Source organism: Aquila chrysaetos, chromosome 20 (genome assembly GCF_900496995.4).
Source record: "Aquila chrysaetos chrysaetos chromosome 20, bAquChr1.4, whole genome shotgun sequence".
In the NCBI taxonomy this organism is placed as follows: Eukaryota; Metazoa; Chordata; class Aves; order Accipitriformes; family Accipitridae; genus Aquila; species Aquila chrysaetos.
In genome coordinates this window covers 8,211,796-8,231,210 of record NC_044023.1, presented here as the reverse complement: position 1 = coordinate 8,231,210, position 19,415 = coordinate 8,211,796, and the positions used below count along the sequence as shown (strand labels likewise).

The following is a 19,415-nucleotide window of genomic DNA, read 5'->3' as shown; positions in this document are numbered from 1 at the left end:
CACTCATCCCTGCTCCTCCCCATATCCCTGCCCTGGCCATGTCACTGCTCCTGCCTGTATCTCTGTTTCTGTCCTCGTCCCTGCCCCAGCCTGTATCCCTGCCCCTGTTCCTGCTCCGTCTCTACCCCTGTCCCTGTCCTGCTGCTTTCCCTGTGCCAGCCCCTGTCCCTACCCATCTCTCCCCTGCCCTGTCCCTGTCCCTGCCCGTACCCTTAACCTCGTCCCCGAGCCCAACTGCACCCCACGTCCACCCCCATCCTTGCGCCTGTCCCTGCCCCTGCTCCTGCCCCGTCCCTGCCTCATCCCTGTCCCCCTCCTGCCCATGCCCTGACGCCCTGCCCCTGCCCCTGCTCCTGCCCCGTCCCTGCCTCATCCCTGTCCCCCTCCTGCCCGTCTCCTGCCCATGCCCTGACGCCCTGCCCCGTTCTGCTCCTGCCCCTACCCCCTGTCCCCTTCCTCTTCTCGTTCTTGCCTGCCTGCTCCTGCCCACCGCCCCTGCCTGCCTGCAGCCCCTGCCCGTCCTCCTGTCCCTGCCTGCCCTTGCCCTGAGTCTCCAGGCCCGAGTTTCAGTTTTTTGGCTCTTCCCAGTTTCCCGGGATGACCCAGCGCAGGCGAGCGGGGCTGCCCGTGGGCACCCAGCCCGCGGCACCCGGGATGCCCGCGGCACCCACGGCCCCGCGTGGGGGATGGGAGAGACCGGGGGGGGGCGGGGCAGAGCCGCCGCGGGGTCCCTTCGCACTTTCGTTTCCAGCCGGCGGATGCAGAAACCGAAACCGGAGCAGAAACAGAAACTCCCGTTTCCCGGCTCCGGCACTTAAGGCAGCACGGGCAGCAGCGTCCTGCCCGCACCTCCTGCCGCCTCCCGCTGCTGGGGGGGGAGCCAGGACCCCCGGTGATGCTGGCACCAGCCATGTCCCATTGCCTGGGGTGACATCAGGACCCCCGGTGATGCTGGCACCAGCCATGTCCCATTGCCTGGGGTGACATCAGGACCCCTGGTGACGCTGGCACCAGCCATGTCCCATTGCCTGGGGTGACATCAGGACCCCCGGTGACGCTGGCACCAGCCATGTCCCATTGCCTGGGGTGACATCAGGACCCCCGGTGATGCTGGCACCAGCCATGTCCCATTGCTTGGGGTGACATCAGGGCCTCCAGTGGCGCTGGCACCAGCCATGTCCCATTGCCTGGGGTGACATCAGGACCCCCGGTGATGCTGGCACCAGCCATGTCCCATTGCTTGGGGTGACATCAGGACCCCCGGTGATGCTGGCACCAGCCATGTCCCATTGCCTGGGGTGACATCAGGACCCCCGGTGATGCTGGCACCAGCCATGTCCCATTGCCTGGGGTGACATCAGGACCCCCGGTGATGCTGGCACCAGCCATGTCCCATTGCCTGGGGTGACACCAGGGCCTCTGGTGGCACTGGCACCAGCCATGTCCCATTGCCTGGGGTGACACCAGGAACCTTGGTGATGCTGGCACCAGCCATGTCCCATTGCCTGGGGTGACATCAGGGCCTCCAGTGGCGCTGGCACCAGCCATGTCCCATTGCCTGGGGTGACATCAGGGCCTCCAGTGGCGCTGGCACCAGCCATGTCCCATTGCCTGGGGTGACATCAGGGCCTCCGGTGGCACTGGCACCAGCCATGTCCCATTGCCTGGGGTGACACCAGGACCCCTGGTGATGCTGGCACCAGCCATGTCCCATTGCCTGGGGTGACACCAGGGCCTCCAGTGGCACTGGCCACATCCCATACCCTGCAGTGATAGCAGGGCCCCCGGTGACACTGGCAGCGGCCGCTTCCCATTGCCTGGGGTGGCACCTTGCCACCGGCACCAGCCCTGTCCCGGCGCTGGCCGTGCCCCAGCCCGGAGGCTTGAGACCCCCGGCGTGGGCACAGGCAGGGCACCCCCAGCCCCCGGGCAGGGCCTGGCGCGGGGTCCCCGTGGTGGCACTCTGCCTGCGGCCAGCGGGGCACCCAGGGGACACCCTGGGCAGGAGCCCCCCGGGGGGCCGGGGCCGGAGAGAGGCGAAACCCCGGGGCCGGGGCCACCTTAACTTCCCGGCCGTGACGCCATCGGGGCGGTGGCCCGGGAGGATTTAAAAGCTGCTGCGGGCAGAAGGGAGACGGCGAGTCCGGAGCGGACAGAGGGAGCGAAGACGCCTGGCAGGATGGATGCGGGGCAGGTGACATCCACGAACGGGCTGAGGATGGTGGCCGCCACCAAGCTGGATGGCTGGATCGCGGAGGCCCTGCAGCCCAGCACGGCTTTCTGCAAGCAGGTGAAGCAGACGGTGAAGCAGATCTGCGACTTCCTGAAGGAGGACTGCTTCGAGGCCAAAATCCATGTCCTCAAGACCGTTAAGGTGAGTGCTGCCCGGCTCGGGGGCCAGCCGGCACCCCTGCTGCCACCCTTCCCTCTGTTCCGCTGCTCCGGCTCCTGCCCTGCCTCAGTTTCCCCTGGCAGCTCCAGGAATGGTGACAGGCAATCCCCGTGCTGAGGGGCAGCGGTGCTGAGCGGCCAGGGTATCTCTCCGCAGGGCGGCTCGGCGGGCAAGGGCACAGCCCTGCGAAACAACTCTGACGCCGACGTGGTGCTCTTCCTCAGCTGCTTCTCCAGCTACCAGGAGCAGAAGCAGGAGAGAAGGCATATCCTGGAGTTGATCGAGAGGAGGCTGCATGCCTGCAGGAGGAGCCTGATGTTCACCGTGAACATCAGTGAGCCCCGGTACAAGGGTCCTGGCAATACGCCACGCTCCCTCAGCCTCACTCTCTGCTCCAGGGAGACCTTGGAGTCCATCGAGGTGGACATCCTGCCCGCCTACGACGCCTTGGGTAAGGGCTGTGAGCTGGCACGGGGCTGGGCTGCGGCGTTAGCGCCAGGACGGGTCTCACCCTCCTTCTCACCCCACAGGCCAGGTGAACAGGGATGCCCCGCCAGATGCAGAGGTGTATGTGGGGCTCCTGAATGCCAGCAGTGATCCTGGGGAGTTCTCCCCCTGCTTCACCGAGCTGCAGAAGAAGTTTGTGAAGCGTTACCCCGCCAAGCTGAAGAACCTCCTGCGCCTGGTCAAGCACTGGTACAAGGAGGTGAGGGGCTGCCTGGCTTCCCCGGCACCCACCGGGCGCCCACCCCGGCCAGCTCTCACCCCCATCCCCATCTTCTCCCTAGCTGCTGAAGCCACAGTACCCAACTGCAGACCTGCCCCCCAAGTATGCCCTGGAGCTGCTGACCATCTACGCCTGGGAGGAGGGCACAGGCTCCCAGGAATCCTTCGTCATGGCCGAGGGCTTCCGTACGGTGCTGGAGCTGCTGCGCCAGCACCAGGAGATCTGCATCTACTGGGAGGTGTACTACTCGCTCCAGCACAGCCAGATTGGCACCCACGTCAGGAAGCTGCTGCGCAGTCCCCGGTGAGGACCGTGCCCGGTGAGGCCCGTGCCACCCGTCCCGTGGCGCTGCCCGGGGCTGATGGCAGCGCCTGCATTCTGTGTTTACAGCCCTGTCATCCTGGACCCTGCTGACCCCACGGGGATCCTGGGCCAAGGCAAGAATTGGGATCTGGTGGCACGGGAAGCTGCCCGCCACCTTTCACTGCCCTGCGTCAATACCGCCCGGCCCTGGGATGTGCAGGTAAGGCTGCCTGCACCTGCGGGTGTCACGGCCCCCCCCCCCCCCCCACCCCTGCCAGCTTTGCCCACCCGCTCTTCTGTCCCCGCAGCCAGCCCGGCCCGTGACTGTTGAGGTGAGGCAGCTGGCGGGCACCAGCCTGAGCAAGACCGTCAGCCCGGGCACCACCGTCTGGCAGCTGAAGGAGGAGATTGAGAAGGTGTGGGGCATCCCCCCGTATAGGCAGCGCCTGGCACAGCAGGAGCCGGGCAGGAGCACTCTCATCCTGCAGGACGATGAGACCCTGGCCACCCACGGCATCTTCTACAGCACCACGTTAATGCTGCTGCAGACCGAGCCCCAGGCCATGGAGGTCTTTGTGAAGGACGACAAAAACCGAACCACCACCTACACAGTGAAGCCCACCGACACCGTCCGGCAGCTGAAGGAGCAGATCCACAACCGGCAGGGCCCTCCTGCCAACCAGCAGCGCCTGACGTATGGCTCCATGGAGCTGGAGGACCGGAACACGCTGGCACACTATGCCATCCAGCCCAGAAGCACCATCTTCATGCTCCTGCGGCTCCGGGGGGGCTCAGGCCCCCAGCACCCCTAGTTCCCTGCCTGCTCGCCCTCCTGAACATTGCCCCTGGCCCATGCCCCTGTACTCCCCCTGTTGCACTGGAAATAAATGCCGTGGTAGATCGTTGTGCTGCTTGCTGGGTTAGGGATGGGGCCAAGTGGCACGGCGGTGGTCAAGGGGGGACCCCATTGGGATGAGGGGGGACCTCAATGCTACCGGCTGCTGGGATGGCACAGGGACACATGGGTGCAGAGCAGCGGTGCTGTGCCTGGTGGGATCCAGGGTGCCAGCTGGACCTCGGGAAAAAAACAGCTCCATCCTCTGCCTGCAGCTGTCTCTCTGCCTGCTTCTGCCTGCAGCAGCTTTTAAGCCTTCCCGGGCCCCCAGCCCGATCACCACCAGGCAGTGAAGGCGGCCCCGGCCCCGGGGTTTCGCCTCTCCCCTGGCCCCGGCCCCCCGGGGGGCTCCTGCCCAGGGTGTCCCCTGGGTGCCCCGCTGGCCGCAGGCAGAGTGCCACCACGGGGACCCCGCGCCAGGCCCTGCCCGGGGGCTGGGGGTGCCCTGCCTGTGCCCACGCCGGGGGTCTCAAGCCTCCGGGCTGGGGCACGGCCAGCGCCGGGACAGGGCTGGTGCCGGTGGCAAGGTGCCACCCCAGGCAACGGGACGCGGCCGCTGCCAGTGTCACCGGGGGCGCTGGTGGCACCGCAAGCAGCAGGAGGCAGCAGACCCCGACGTCACCTCCCGTCACTGCCTTAATTGCTGGGCTGTCGGCAGCGGGGAGTTTCGGTTTTCGTTTTCCAGAAACGAAAGCACGGGGGGGCGGAAGCCTGGGGGGGGGGGGGGGGGACGACGACCCCCATCGACGCTGGCACCATCGACCCTGGCAGTGTCCCCGCGGCGCTTGCCCCCACCCCCCAGGTGCTGCCGAGCACCCCGACCCTCTTGGCTCAGGGTGCTAGCGGGGGTCCCTGCTGTAGGCCACCGGGTGCCCGCCCCCCCCCCGCCCCGAGTACTCCTGCGTCTGGCACAGCAGGAGCCGGGCAGGAGCACCCTCGTCCTGCAGGACGGCGAGACCCCGGCCACCCACGGCATCTTCTACAGCACCCTGCTGCTGCTGCTGCAGACCGAGCCCCGGGCGATGGAGGTCTTCTGGAGGAGGGGGGGCTCAGCCCGCCCTCAGAAGGGGCTCTGGGGCAGACACGGGACCCTGGGCTGAATCCTCTGCTTTATTGTGCTCAATTAGTACAAGCCCCCCCCCCCCCCCCCGCGCCGCTGCGCTGCACCCGGGGCGCTGGGCACCGCCTCCGTGCCCCCCCCCATCTCCTCCCCCCGGGCACCCCTCCTCCCGCCGGGGGCCCCGCGTCCCGCCAGCGCCCGTCCTGCCCCTCCAGGGTCCCGCTCCCGCCCGCAGCCCCCCGGGACCCGAGGGTGTCCCTGCTGCCCCGTCCCCCCGCGGCGTCATTCCCGGGGAGGGGCACAGCCCGGCCCTGCCGCCCCCCCCCCCCCCCCGCCCCGGTACGCCGGGGCAGGTTTACATTCATCCGTAACAGTCGTTAATAAATATGTCGGTGACTCTGCGGTGCCGGCAACCGGCTGGGTCCCCCCCACCGCCGCTGGAGCCGGCGGCAAGGGCGGCCGGCAGCCCCCGCACCGGGGGGGGGCGGTCAGCCCGGCTGCCCTCCTGGCCCCGGAGCCGCACCCCCCCTGCCCGCGGCCCCGCTCCTAGGCAGAGCCCGGCGCCCGGGGCCGGCCCCGCGGTCACCAGGGGGACGCGCTGCGGGGGCCCCGCTCGGCCCGCGGTCCCTCGTGGGTGCGCCGGCGGCGGGCTTTGCGGGGCTCCGCGCCCTGCCCGCGGCCGGGGGCTCCGGCGGGGGCGCGGGGGGGCGGCGGGGGTCTGCCCCGGCTCCAGAGCCGCTGGCAGCCCCTGTCCGCGGCCCCCAGCGGCGGGCGCTCCACCAGCTGGAGGAAGTCCCGGTACCAGACCTTGCGGCCGGGGGGCCCGGCGGCGAGCTGGGGGTCTCCGGCCGGCGCCTTGCCCGCTGCCTGCCGGGCCCCGATCACCTCCAGGGAGAGCCGCAGCAGGGGCTGGGTGAAGCCGTGCTCGGTGGCGTGGCAGAGGTAGAGGCCGGCGTCGGCGCGCTGCACGCTGCGCAGCAGGACGCCCCGCTCCGTCCGCACCACCCGCTCGTCCGTCGGCACCTGCGGCACCCCACGGGGGACGGGGGGTCGGCTCGGCGGGACGCCGCACGGCGCGGTCCCGCCGGTGGCACCCGCCCGGGGAGAGCCTACCTCTCGCTGGGGGTCATCCGGGGTGCGCTGGTACGTCCAGAGGACGCGGGCTTGCAGGGATTTGGGGACGCACTCCAGGAAGGCGGTGCTGCCCTCCACCCCGTAGAGCTGCTTCTGGGGCACGCTGCCCCGCCGGGGGTCTGGGGGGACACGGCCCGGCCATCAGCGCCCTGCCCCGGCAGGGCTGACGCCCCCCGGGCCGGGTCCCGGCTCACCTTCGGAGCAGAGCACGTTGGGGTCACCGTTGCGGACGTCCTGCCGACGAAAACGCCTGCGGGAAGGCGGCGGGGCAGCAGGGGCCGCGGCAGCACGACCTGCGCCCCTCGCCGTGGCCTCAGAGCAGGCCGGCCACCCCAGCGCCGCGCCCCGGCACGTCACCTACCTCTTGGTGTTGGGCACGTAGCGGGTGCAGGCAGTGCCATCCCAGGCACAGTACGGGTCCCGGGCCAGGCAGCATTCGGCACAGGCTTTGCCGTAGGCGCCGCAGCGGTGCAGGGGCAGCTGGGCCAGTGCCGTGGCAGAGCCGGCATAGAGCTGTTGCTGGGGGTGGGGTGGAGAGCGGAGCTGAGCACCCCGGTGCCGCGGCACGGGGCCAGGCAGAGCCACGGCTGGACGCAGGGACCCACCCGGGGTCCCCCCTTACCCGCTTGGAGGAGAGCTGCAGGCTGGTGATGGGGGAGGCATCCTGCAGGCAGAGTGCAGGCAGGAGTTAGGGCAGGCGGGGGAACCCAGGCATCCAGGCTGCCGGCTCCCACGTCCTGGCAGGTGGAGTGCCCCGGCACAACCCGGACCACGGGCAGTACAAGGGGGTGCCAGGGAGGTCTGACTGGGGGGGTGTGGAGCCCCCCCCTCACCTGGAAGACCTGCAGCTCCTCCAGCAGCAGCGGCTCCATGCGGTGCCAGCTCTCCTTGGGCACCGAGACCACCTTCAGCACCGTGCCCACGTCTGCAGGCAAGGAGGGGTGAGGCCGTGGGTCCCAGCCCCGGCATCCCCCAGCTCTCCCTCCCTGACCCAGCCCCGGGGTCACCACGTGCCTGTGCCGATAAAAAGGACATCGTAGTGGCCATCAGCGGCTGTGACGCGGTCCACGGCGATGCGGGTGAAGGTGTAGGGCACGGCGGCTTGCAGGAAGAGGGGGCGCTGGCCGTGGGGCAGCACCGGGTTGTACATCAGCGGGTGATGCCGGGCAAACTGGATCACCTCGTCCGGGAAGTCCTTGGTGGAGCCGAAGGTGCCGAAGGTTTTGCTGGGGCACTGCGGGGAGGTGGTGCTGGCTGAACAGGGTCTCGCTCCCAACCCCCATCCTGGGTACCGGCATCCCCCGGCAGCACCAGCTGGGACGCCCCTGTGCCACGTACCATGCCCGGGCGGGGGTACGGCACGCGCCCCTGGTACGACACCCACTGGTAGTTGGGACCCTCCTTGTGCGCAAAGGGGCCCAGGAAAGCCCGGCGGATGTCGGCCATGGTGTAGACGCAGACGGCCGAGCCCTGGAAAACAGAGCTGGTGGGAGAGAGAGGGGGCCATGTGAGGGGCGAGGGGGGCACCGCTGGGCACGGGGTGGGGCGGTGGGGAGGGGGCTCGACCTGGAGGTGGAGAAGACAGCGTAGACCAGGGGGTTGCGCTTGTCCCTTGTCTGCAGCAGGAAGACATCCCCTGCAAGCCAGGAGGGCGTCAACACTGCCCCGACGTGCCAGGGCCGCCCATGGACACCCTGGGGGGCCGCTCCCACCCCCCCCCCACTCACGGAGCTCATCGAAGTGGGTGTCCGCCCCGTCGGGTCCCGGCACCGCGCAGACGAGCCGAGCCTTCAGGAAGGTCGTCCACTTGTTCACCAGGCTGCGCTGCCCACCCACGTCGTTCTGCCGGGAGAGGGAGGGTACCGACGTCAGCAGCGGCGGGTGGCACCCACGGGCACCCCCGGCCACCCAGCCCACCCGCCTGCAGATGCTCTCACCCGGCAGATCTGGCCGATGCGGGCAAAGCTGGTCTTGCCCAGCCCCTGCTGCCGCTCCACCGCCGTCTCACGGAAGAAGAAGTAGATCTTGTCATCGTCGGGGTCCTCGCTCTCCGGCACCCAAAAAACGGCCACGAACTTGGGCTCTGGGGGCAGAGGGGTGCCGCCTCCAGTGCCTCTGCTAGCTCTGCTCCCCGGGGACCCTGGGGCACCCGCCGGGGTCCTAGGAGGGCGCAGCCCCTCCCCTGCCCAGCTGCAGGGCAGAGGCAGAGCGAGGGTGGGACCCCACCAGGCACTGGGGGTCCGCGGGGGGCACAGGCACCCCTCAAATCACCCTCCGCAGGCAGCGGAGGACAGGGTGCGGCTGAGCCTGGAGGACTCGTTGCCCCGATGCCTCCAGGGAGCAGCGATGCCGCGCCGGGGTGCCGGCGGCCCCGCTGCCCTCCCGCCGCCCGGCACTGACCGTTGAGCCAGCGGGAGTCATGCTGCTCGGTGCGGATGGAGGGACGCCGGCCCAGGCTGCGGAAGATGGTAAAGTCACGGCCCATCAGATCGGTGGCCACCCCGGAGTAGAGCTCCTCGCCTGGCAGGCACCGAGGGAAGCGTTACGGGGGACCCCCCGGCAACCCCCTGCCGCACTGGCCCCGGCACCAGGCTCGGATCTCTCTTACCCACGAGGACGGAGGCGGCTGCGTGCCGGGGGTCATAGGGGCTCTTCCCCTTGCCGTCCTCGGTGCGCCGGGGGTCCAGCTTGAAGATGGGCTCCTGGAGGGTGGTAAGGACGGGAGGTGGGTGGGCGGCAGCAGCTGGGGGCCGCAGCAGTGCTTTGGCAGGGGGGAGCTCAACCTCCGCGTGCTGGCCAGCCTCCACGAAGGCGCAGACAGGGTGGAAGGCTCCGGTGCCGCAGGCGTACAGGTGGGTCCGGTTGTAGGGGTGCAGGATCTTCACGAAGTTCATGCACTCGGCCTGGGGGCGGAGGGCACAGGGAGGCGGTGCTGGGGCGGCCCCCCCGACACCCCCCCCCCCCAGCACCTCCCGGCATCCGCCCCCCCGGCACTCACGGTGATGTCCTTGCCAGCCCAGTTGCACTCCTCCCTCCACTCCACCGGTGCCGGCCAGTAGATCTGCGGGGGGAGAGGGGGACGCTCACAGCCCCGGGGTGTGCCAGGGGCCGCCCGGCAGCTGTGGCCCCCCCATTACCTTCCTGTCCCGCTGGCTGATGTCATCCAGGGCCAGGGAGAGGAGGTGGTTCTGGGCGCCAGCGAAGAGGCGGCCGCGCTCCTCGTCCAGCAGCAGGGCCTCGTAGCAGCACGAGCGCTCCAGCGCGAAGAGGCGCAGCCCGTGGCGAGCCCGCAGCTCTGCCGGGACCCACCGACGCCGCTCAGCCTGGCCTCGCCACGGCACCCGCTGCTGCCCGGCACGCTCCCCTGACCCCGACACACGCCCCGGGAGGATCTGGGTCTGGCCATGGCCCCCCCCTGCCGTGCCACCCCCTCCCCCAAACCTGTCCCACTGGCTTGACCGGGTTCACCGACCCGGTGCTGGCCCAGCACCCATCCCCACACCAGCCTGACACCCATCCCTGCACTGCCCAGCACCCACCCCTGCGTTGGCCCGGCACCCATCCCATACACCACCCAGCACCCATCCTTGTGTCAGCCTGGCGCCCATCCCTACACCCCCCAGCACCCCTTCCCAAACCACCCAGCACCCAACCCTGAGCCAGCCCAGCACCCCTCCCCGCGCCCCCCAGCACCCATCCCTGTACTGCCCACCCTGGCGGCAGGCAGCGGGGGAGAAGGGGCCATTCCCTGCCCCGCGGAGCTAATCCCACCGCGGCGGGAACAAACAGCCCTTTGTCAGGCTGCAAGGAGAATGCTTGCCGGGACCCGCCACCGGACAAAGCCCCCCGTGCCGTGCCGGAGCCCACGGGGTGGCCAGCCGGGACACAGCACCATCTCCCTGGCCGGCACGCCGTCCTCGCCAAGCACGGCACAGCCGTGGCAGTGAGTGCCACCGCGGTGCCCCGCAGGGGGACGGATGCCTGAGCCGGCACATGCCAGGCGCCGAGAGGCCCAAGGGCAGGCAGGTGGCCCTGGTGGGGCTGGCATCACGCAAGCGACCCGGCAGCCCGTGCCAACGCCTGGCAGCCCGTGAAGAGGGTGGCACTGGTGCCGACGAGGCGACAGTGCCGGGATATCGCATCCCTCCCGCCATGCTGTCCCCCGCCCCCCCAGGATGCTCCCATCCCCCGGGACGATGCTGGGTGCTGACATGGAACCGGCGCACCCATGCCTGACCCCACGTGTCTCCCCCTGACCCGTGTCCCATGCTCACCGGGGAAGGCCAGCTTGAGGCGGGGGGTGGCAGCGGGCGGGGGGCGGCCGGCGGCGGGGCCGCAGAGCAGGAGCAGGAGCAGGAGCAGCGTGCGGCTCATGGCCGGGGCCTGGCTGGTGGCCCCGCGGCTGGGGCAGAGAAGCGAGACCTCAGCTCGGGTTACAGCCCCCTCCCCGCAGCCCCCAGACCACGATCCCTCCCCGGCGCTGCCGATGGGATGCGGAGAGCCCCGAGCATCGGCGTAGGGCAACCCCGGCACGGCACGAGAAGGCCACCCCGCTGGGCTTGACCTGGTGATTGAGGGGGGGACGCAGGCCAGCCGCATCCCTCCCTGGTTTTTAAGCCTCCATTAATCCAACCCCGAACCTAAGGGGCTCCGGGAGCAGCCCTCCCGCTCCTGTCCATGGGGAAACTGAGGCAGCCCAGCCGAGCAGCAGCCAGCCCTCCCCAGGCCTGCCCGAGCCCTGCTGGCAGGAGGGTGCTGGGCTCTGCCTGTCGCTGCCTGCAAGCAAAGAGCTGTCCTGAGGGGACGGGGACAAGGACAGGGCAAGCACCGGGGTGGTGCCAGCCAGACAAGGCACCCTGGGCAGGCAGCGGGCTCCTGAGCAGCGGGCAAGCAGGCCATCGTGGGAGTCATGGGGTCCCGTGCCTCAGTTTCCCGCACTGCTACACCCCCCACCGTTTGGCCCCTGGTCCTCCTCGTACCACCCTGCGAATGGGAGCTGGGTTTGGGGGGGGCTCTGGCCCCACAGGTGCCCACAGCCCCTGGAAGGGCCCACGCCGGCATGCCCACCACCCTCACGGGCACCCACCACAGGGTGGGGAAGAGCTCCTCCGGCACCGGCACGCTCTCCCCTGGGGAGCGGGAGGCGACGGTTATCGCGAGCACCGCGCCAACACGCAGCTCCCCACCTCGCCCGCCGGCCACGCCACGGCAGCCTCGGGCAGCTGCAGGCTGCCGGGACGTGCCAGCCGGCACCTCCCCGCGCCACGTGCGGAGCACAAGCCCGGCCACGCCAGTCATCGGCCCCTGGCGCGGCAGATGGGTTTCACCCACGCCGCAGCCAACGGGGCCTCGCCGGGACACCGGTGACGACCGAAGCCCCACCGTGGCACCGTGGCTCGGTGCAACCGCCCCACGTTCGGACGCCCTGCTCGGGCAGGGTGTGAGCTGGGCCGCGGCGGGTGCCGGGGGCCAGAGGGACACGCGTGCGTGGCGGCGCCCGGCGCAGATCCGGGCACGTCTGCCCGCTGCCCGGCACGGCCGGCCGGGGCCTGCCCTGGGCTCCTGCGGGCAGGGGGCAGCCCCCACCCGGGCTGGCTGGGGGGGGGACCGAGCCCTGGGCAGGCAGCGGGGGGGGGGGGGAGCAGCAGGCAGCCGGCGGCGGGCAGGGGTCCCGGCCGGGCACGGTGCCGCAGGGCTGGGCTGCCCGGCGGCCTGGCGCGAGGGCGGCAGGCGCTAATGGCATTTCCAGAGGCGCCGGGACGAGGCGGGGGACCCGTCGGGCTCTGCCAGCCCCTCCGGCTGCCGGCCAGCGAGGGCCCTGGCGGGGGCACCGGGGGTCCTCCCGCCTGCCCGGCACCTGCCAGCGCCCGCCGAGGGGCCAGGGCAGCCCCCCCCCCCTCCCCGGGCACGGACCCCGCACGCCGGCTGCCCCGGCCCGGTGCTGGTGCGGAGGGCAGGCTGGGCGGGCGGGCGGGCGGGTCGAGCAGCGACGGCAGCGCCGGAGACCCCCGGTGCCAGCACTTGGCAGATCCAGCCCCCGAGACCCCCGGGGCCGACCCCGCGCAGCCCCCCGGTGCCAGCGCCGGCACGGACCCAGCCCCCAGACCCCCCCTCCCCCGGTGCCAGCCCCGGCACGGACCCAGGCCCCCGAGACCCCCGGTGCCAGCCCGGGCAGACCCAGCCCTCGGCCTCCCGGTGCCAGCCCGGGCAGACCCAGCCCTCGGCCTCCCGGTGCCAGCCCGGGCAGACCCCCGACGGCAGCGCAGAGACCCCGGACCGGGACACCCCCCTCGTACCCACCCCGGGACCCCCCCCCCCCGGCCCCGGCAGCCCCCGCACCCTGCCCGGCCCCCGGGCACCCACCTGGGTCCCAGCTCGGCTCGTCCCGGCCCGGCCCCGCCCTCCGCGTCCGCCGGGAGGGAGCGGGGCGGCCCCGGCGGGGCGGGGCGGGGCGGGGCGGGGCGGGGGGGGGGGCGGCGGGGGCGCGTCCCGGCCCGGGGGGCACGCGCACACGCACACGCACGTGCGAACACGCGTGCCCACGCACGCTCGCGTGCAAACGGGTACGCGCGTGCAAACAGGCGCGTGCACAAGCACCCGGGCGCCCTCGCACACACCCGTGCAAGCGCGCGCCCACGGGCACTCACACGCGTGTGCGAACACACGCACGCGAACACACGCGTGCGCGAACACACGCACGCTCCAGACACGCGTGCAAGCAGACGCGCGTAAAAACACACACGTGCAGAAACACGCGGGCACGCTCAGGCACACGCGTGCAAACACACCCACTCACACTCGCACACGAGCACAAGCGTGCAAAATCACGCGGGCACGCTCACACCTGCACGCACACTCACTCACGCGCACTCACACTCGACGCACACGCGCACACACACGGAGCCACGCTGCCACCCCACGTGGCCCACGGTGACACCTGCAGTGACACCCACTGCCCCAGGGCAGAGCTGAGCGTGCCACGCTCAGCGCACGAGTGGCAGGGTCACCTCGTCCCCGGGGCAGGCAGTTGCCGGCCGGGTGCTGCCAGCCCGGGCGTGGGGTGCCGAGGTCTGTGCCGGGGGGGTGCTGAGCCAATGCCGGGGGGCACCGGGGGCCGTGCCGGGGGCGGCGGGGGGCCGGTGCTGCGCCCTGCTCAGCTGCAGCCCAGATGTCTGGCCCAGGCCCAGCCCGGAGCAAACAAAATTCCTCCGCTGCCTCCCATTTTCCAGCCGCAGCTGCCAAGAATAGCAAGTGCCGAGCGGTGCCGGCAGCGGGGCCACGCGTGCCTCGGCGGGCAGGGCTCGGGGCCGGGGGGGGGGGGGACGGACACGGGCTGCCCTAGGGAACACCCCCCCTGCCTTGTCCCCCCCCCCCGCGCCCCGAGCTGTCCCTTCCTGTGGGTGCGGGAGTCCGGGAAGGCAGGCCCAACACGAGTGGGGAGGCGGAGGGTGCAGGCAGGTGCAGGGTGACTGGGGAGGCGGGGGGGGTGCGGGCAGGCAGCGGGTGCCAGCAGGCAGCGGGTGCAGGTGGGCTGGCAGTGAGTGCAGGCGGGCCGGCAGCAGGTGCAGGCAGGCCGGCGGCGGGTGCAGGCAGGCCGGCAGCAGGCGCAGGCTGGCAGCAGGTGCTGGCAGCCCGGCAGCGGGTGCAGGCAGGTCAGGTGCAGGTGCAGGTAGACAGCTGGTGCAGGCAGGCCGTGGGTTCAGCAGGCAGTAGGAGCTATGCAGGCAGGCGCAGGCAGGCGGGCAGCAGGCAGGAGGAGCCGTGCCAGGCAGGGTGCCCGGGCAATGCCCTTCCGTCTCACTGCCGGTAACCCTCCTGCTGCCGGCCTGGGTGCGCCGGTGTGCTGGTAGGCTGGCCGCAGGCTCTGCCCCGGCACCGCCGCTTGTTCCCCTCCCAGTTGTGCCGTGGTGCCAAGCACCAGCCCAAAGTCACGGGCGGCAAGGGGGACGGGGACGGCAAGAGGATGGGATCGGGTGGCAGGGAAGCCGCTGGCACCGGTATGGCAGGGGTTACTCTGCCATAAGACTTTGCCCAGGTGCCACAGCAGGACTTTGGGCTGGGTGGCCCCCACGGGGTTGGGCACGGCGTCACTGATCCCACCGTCCCGGCCTGCCATCATGGCAGACTGGGACGGTGGGATCGGGGACGCCGTGCCCAACCCTGCACAATGGGCACCTTCCTTTGCTGTGCCAGCACCGTGCCTCAGTCTCCCTCCACCCAGCTGGGACCTTTCCACCTGACACCGCTCCCGGCACACATGGTGAGGCGGCTGGGTGGCGTCACTGTCACCCCAGCCCCAGAACCCTGCAGGGACCTCGCCGGCAGCAGCTCCGCCTGGAGAAACCATCAGGCGTCAGAAGGGCCGGGCTTCAATCCCGGAAAAAACGGTGCGAGAGGGATGCGCCACGTCGCCCGCTGGCCACCCATTCCCGCCCTGCCGGGTGTTCCTGGCAAGCGCCGAAGCCACTGGGCGCTGGCACGGTGACATTTCCCAGCTGGAACGGGCATCACCACCAGCATCCCGCCCTCATCCCCACGCTCGCTGCCAGCCCCACGGAGGGTGGCATGGCCGGGTGCCGGTGGCCTGGCTCCCTGCCAGCGCGGGGGTGTCACTGCCGGCAGCGCGAGCAGGTGCCGGCACCTTCCCTCTTTGATCCCTTCCCTGCCGCCGGCAGATCCGCGCCTGGGCATCGCTGCCTCGGCCAAATCTCCCCTGGCGGTTCCGGCTCCGGCGAGCATCGGTAGCTCTGCTGGCAGCGCCCGAGCCCCCAGCGGTGTTTGTGGTAGGAAACGGCTCCTCTCCACCTCCGCAGGGCTCCCGGGGGTGAGGCGGCAGCAGGCAGCGGCCAACGGCTCCCGCACCTCCGTGCCATCAGATGGGTGACCAGGACCAGCGGCTGCTGGACAGCCCGCACAGAGGGATGGGTATCCACTAGCCATCAGGATGGGGACAAATCCTGCACCCCAAGCGGGAGCGGTATCTTGCTGGGAGAGCCCTGGCAATGCTGCGGGGACCTGTGGGGTGACCCAGAGCGAGGCAGCTGCAGGGTGGCCCCCCCCATCTCCCTAGGGGCTGGGGAGCATCCCTCCACCCCGGTGGAGCCAAAAACCCAGGGGAACAAGGTGAACTGCATTGTACCAACTGGTGCCATAGGTGTCCCCGTGCCACCTGGGCTTGGCACAGCCCTGCTCCCCAGCCAAGAGACGTGCAGTGGGGTGGCCTTTGCCAGCACTCCCGGTGACACTGCTGGCTTGCCGGGGGAGAGGAGGGAGCAGCGGCATCCTCACCCCAGCCTGCACCCATGGCCCGGGCATGGGGATACTCTCCTCGAGCTGGTACCCCCTGAGTCTCACCACCCCAAAAATCCCTCAGTGGTTTGTGACAACACAAAAGAGGTGGGTTTAGGACTCCTTTGGGAATCCTTCTGGCACAGGGCCCCTCACTGGCTGCCTGCGTGACTCCTTCATCCCTGGCCAGCCTGGCTCCCTGTCCCAAGCTCCACTCCCCACCACAGCCTGTGGCTTTCTGGGGGAGCGAGGTGAGCCCTGCCGTGCCATGAACACCGCGGGGATCTCTCCCATTGCCACTTTGATGGGTGTACCAGCGTCTCCTCGCTGGCACACCTGGCTCGGCTGTGCACCATGGCCGGGAAGGGGCTGTGTGTCACCGTGGCACATGGTGTTGGGCCACGGGTTGGCATCAGGCCTCGGGTAGCCACCATGTCCCTGGTGCAAGGGGAGGATGTGCGAGGCAGGGGATGGAGCCCATGGGGTCCCAAGCGTGCTGGTCCAAGGGCTTGGCTGATGGCGAGCAAACACGCCTGAGCCAGCTGCATCCTCATGGCGTGGCATGGTGGCGATGTCCTCGGGGGACACCAGCTCAGGGCTCGCACCCCGTCTATGGATACACCCCCCCGACTCTACATCCACTCCCCCATTATAGCATGCTGGTGCGAGACCCCCACAGCAGGGACCCGCGTGGCCCCAGCACATTCCTGCCAGGATTAGGTACCGGCTCCCGGCAGCGCCATGCCAGTGTAGCCCAGCTAATCCCTTTTTAATTGTCCCCACCCTGCACTGGGCTGAGCCAGGCTGCCCAGGGGACGTGGGGTGCTGGTGCACCCCGGTGCCTGAGCACATCTGGGGTGCCATCACCGTGTGTCACTGCTGTGGGACCAAGCTGTGGGGTGCATGGTGAACCTTTGGGGTGGTGATGAAGAAGGAGGCATCATCCATCCTCCCAGTGCAGCACAATGGCTTTTTGGGAAAGGGAGGGATCCTGGGCTTCTAGGATCCCATCCTGCTGCCCCGAGGTGACTGTCCGCCCTCGGCTTCGTGGATGCCGGCAGCCAGGCTCCAGGGCAGGCAGAGGGACTGCATCCCATGCACTGACAACCACTGAGCTTCAAGCTCCTCAAAACCATCCCCAGTTTTGGGGCAGGAGCCTCAGCGGAGCGACAGCGCAAGACACGGCACACAGGCTCTCTGCCACCGGCATGGCCCTCTCCCTGTCCCAGCGGGAGGGCAGGAGAGATGCTGGCTGAGCCCCCCTGCCTGCTGCCCTGCCCCAGCCCCCTCCAGCCCTGCCCTGTGCCACACCGACCGGCGGCATCCAGCTCCTCCAGGCTTTAAAAATAGGCTGGTGGCCCTGCCACAGGGTCGGTAATTTTAGCTGGGGCGTGTCTCGCTGGGAAGCATGCAGGACCCTTCATCTGCATCCACACCCGGGGCTGATGTCAGCCCCTCGCTGCCCACTTGCTCATCCCTGCCCCGGGGCAGCACCCAGCAGCGTGGCCCAGACACGGCCACCTTGAGCACAGGCGATGCCTGGCGGGACGGCAAGGGCAGGGGAGCGGGGACAGGGTTGCCCAGGTGCCCCCTGAACCTGCTCGCTCGCCGTCCAGGGCACCTTCCCCCCAAAGCCGGTGGCATCAGGGAACACAGCGTCCCACTGCCACAGCACCCAGCAGCAGCCAGCCAGGCGGTGGCAGAGGGGGTCCCGGCACTCTGCTCTGCCCACCCTCCTCCTCTCGCTCCGGCCCCCCAACACAACAGCCACTTCAGATCGCCTCCCACGGTGCTCCCGCAGAGCCGCGGCGGCTGGGAAGGCTGGGGGGGCTGCCACCGAGTATAATGCGGCTATTGACGGGCGAGCCGGCGGCCCCGGCGCAGCACAATAGGGCCTTGTCTGCTGGCCCAGCTCCCGCTCCTGCCCAGCCCCGTGCCCAGCGTCGGGCTCCTCTCTTCCCCAAATGGCTCGGAGCTCGCCCAGGTGCCAGCCAGGGCAAGCCCTGCCGAGGGCCGAGCCGGTGAGCATGGTGCAGGAGCCATGGGTGGGAGGTCACCGGGTGAACCCCCCTTTCCCGTAAACCAGCGCCCCGGGAAAGGGGCATCGCTTGGGAAACCCCTCAGTGTGGCGGTGCTCATCCCGGCCACCCTGGCTGGGACAGGGCTTGGGGGTCCCCACTCAGCCGTGGGGTGACGGGGACAAGGAGGTGGCGGTGCGTGCCCAGCGATGCCTCCACTTCCCTCTTGGGACCGTGTCTGAGCCCACCGGCGCCCAGCACCCACCGAGGGGGGACAGGGACCTGGCATCCCCCCGGGAAGCTTCACCGCCCCGGCCACCCGACCCCGCGGCCCCCCTCGGTGGGGCAGCCCGGTGCCCCGCAGCCGCCATCTCACCTGCTATGGTGCGTGGGCTCTGCCGGAGCTCACCTGCCTGCTCGCCTGGAGGGTGAGCCGGGGCTGCGGCTGCCGCCTGCTCTTTAAACCCCAAATCCCCGGTGCCGGGCGCCAGTCCCGCCAGCGGCGGGGGCGGAGGGAGGAGACGCAAAGGCCCGGTCCCTGCTCCCGGGGCCGGCACCAACAAAAGGCAACTGTGTCCCGTGTCCTCCCTGTGCACCCAGCGACCTGGTCGGCCGCCTGGGGACAGACCCTCAGGACCCTGGGCTCCCCGGGGTGCCACCACCTCCTCCGCCTGCGCTGGGAAGGCAGGAGAGGTGTGGGTGAGCCCTGGGTCCCCAATCGCAGCCACGGAGCATCCCGACGTCCCCAAGAACCCATCCCTGCCCGCTCGGTCCTGTCCCTGTGTGGAGGGGTGCCAGGATGAAGGCACTTGTCACCGTCCCCCCGCCTCATCTGCTCCTGCAAAGCCCGGCCCAGCAGGGCTGGAGGAGGAGGAAGGGGACGTGGCTGCCGCCGCAGTGCCCGTGCCTGGGGGACTCACCCCGCGGGACCCCCACAGCCCTGCCCCGCTGGGGCTGTGGGGCCGGGTGGCCGCCTGCGAAGCATCCCTGTGGTCCGAAGGCCGGGAGCAGCCCGTGCCGCCTCATTAACGCGGGGTAAATGTGTAACGAGCTCTTGGCCGGGCCAGGGCGGTTCGAGCCACGCGGCTCTTCTCACCCACCCGGCACGCTGGGAGCTGGGGATGCGTTGGCTCTAACCCGGTGGCAGCCGCACAACCGGGGCAGGAGGGCAAAGAAAGGTCTGTCTTGTGGCCGAGCACGCTGGGGTGACTTCAGCGCTTGCTGGAAGGAGCGGAGCAGGCAGCGTGCCGGGCTGGGATGGGAACAAGCCCGTCCCCAGAGGAGGGAGGCTGACCCGCCACCCACGCCTGCCCCAGCCTCTGAAAGGCTCAGGCTCAACCCAGCTGCCTGCCGGCAGGGCGTGAGGGCGAGGGAGCCGGGCTCTGCTCTGCGGTGCCTGCCGGCACGGGAGGCAACGGGCACCAATTTAATAACAAAACCCAAACGGGCAATTCCATCTGAAGGCAAGAAAATGTTTTCTTCTGCTGCAAAGGTGGCCAGGCACTGGCACGGCTGCCCCAGAGGCTGTGCAGCATCTGGCCGTGGAGATAGGCAAACCCGGCCGGCCCGGGCAGCCTGTGCCAGCTGAGCCACTCCTG

The 19,415-nt window shown here is 70.4% G+C and overlaps 2 protein-coding genes across 5 annotated transcripts; one reads left to right on the top strand and one right to left on the bottom strand.

Moving 5' to 3' along the window:
• The first annotated feature begins 2,123 nt into the window (after positions 1 to 2,123).
• LOC115353739 (2'-5'-oligoadenylate synthase 1-like) lies at positions 2,124 to 4,322 on the top strand. Its single transcript, XM_030043582.2, has 6 exons — positions 2,124 to 2,374; positions 2,549 to 2,843; positions 2,923 to 3,098; positions 3,181 to 3,422; positions 3,510 to 3,642; positions 3,731 to 4,322. The coding sequence occupies exons 1-6, from the start codon at positions 2,180 to 2,182 to the stop codon at positions 4,232 to 4,234; spliced, it is 1,545 nt and encodes a 514-aa protein (XP_029899442.1). The 5' UTR covers positions 2,124 to 2,179; the 3' UTR covers positions 4,235 to 4,322.
• A 1,218-nt stretch (positions 4,323 to 5,540) lies between these two features.
• SEMA3B (semaphorin 3B) lies at positions 5,541 to 19,040 on the bottom strand. 4 transcript variants are annotated; one of them, XM_029996273.2, is made up of 18 exons: positions 18,738 to 18,817; positions 10,786 to 10,913; positions 9,649 to 9,806; positions 9,510 to 9,572; positions 9,295 to 9,414; positions 9,120 to 9,213; positions 8,912 to 9,031; positions 8,449 to 8,594; positions 8,239 to 8,353; positions 8,078 to 8,147; positions 7,850 to 7,994; positions 7,526 to 7,745; positions 7,345 to 7,436; positions 7,134 to 7,175; positions 6,873 to 7,030; positions 6,706 to 6,761; positions 6,491 to 6,630; positions 5,541 to 6,400 (listed from the first exon to the last, which is right to left on the bottom strand). In XM_029996273.2, the coding sequence occupies exons 1-18, from the start codon at positions 18,800 to 18,802 to the stop codon at positions 5,960 to 5,962; spliced, it is 2,373 nt and encodes a 790-aa protein (XP_029852133.1). In that variant the 5' UTR covers positions 18,803 to 18,817; the 3' UTR covers positions 5,541 to 5,959. The 4 variants fall into 4 exon arrangements, with proteins under 4 accessions (XP_029852133.1, XP_029852135.1, XP_029852136.1 ...); XM_029996275.2 differs by lacking the exon at positions 18,738 to 18,817 and adding an exon at positions 12,875 to 12,943; XM_029996276.2 differs by lacking the exon at positions 18,738 to 18,817 and adding an exon at positions 18,955 to 19,040 and having other exon boundaries at positions 5,542 to 6,400.
• Between the last annotated feature and the right edge of the window lie 375 nt (positions 19,041 to 19,415).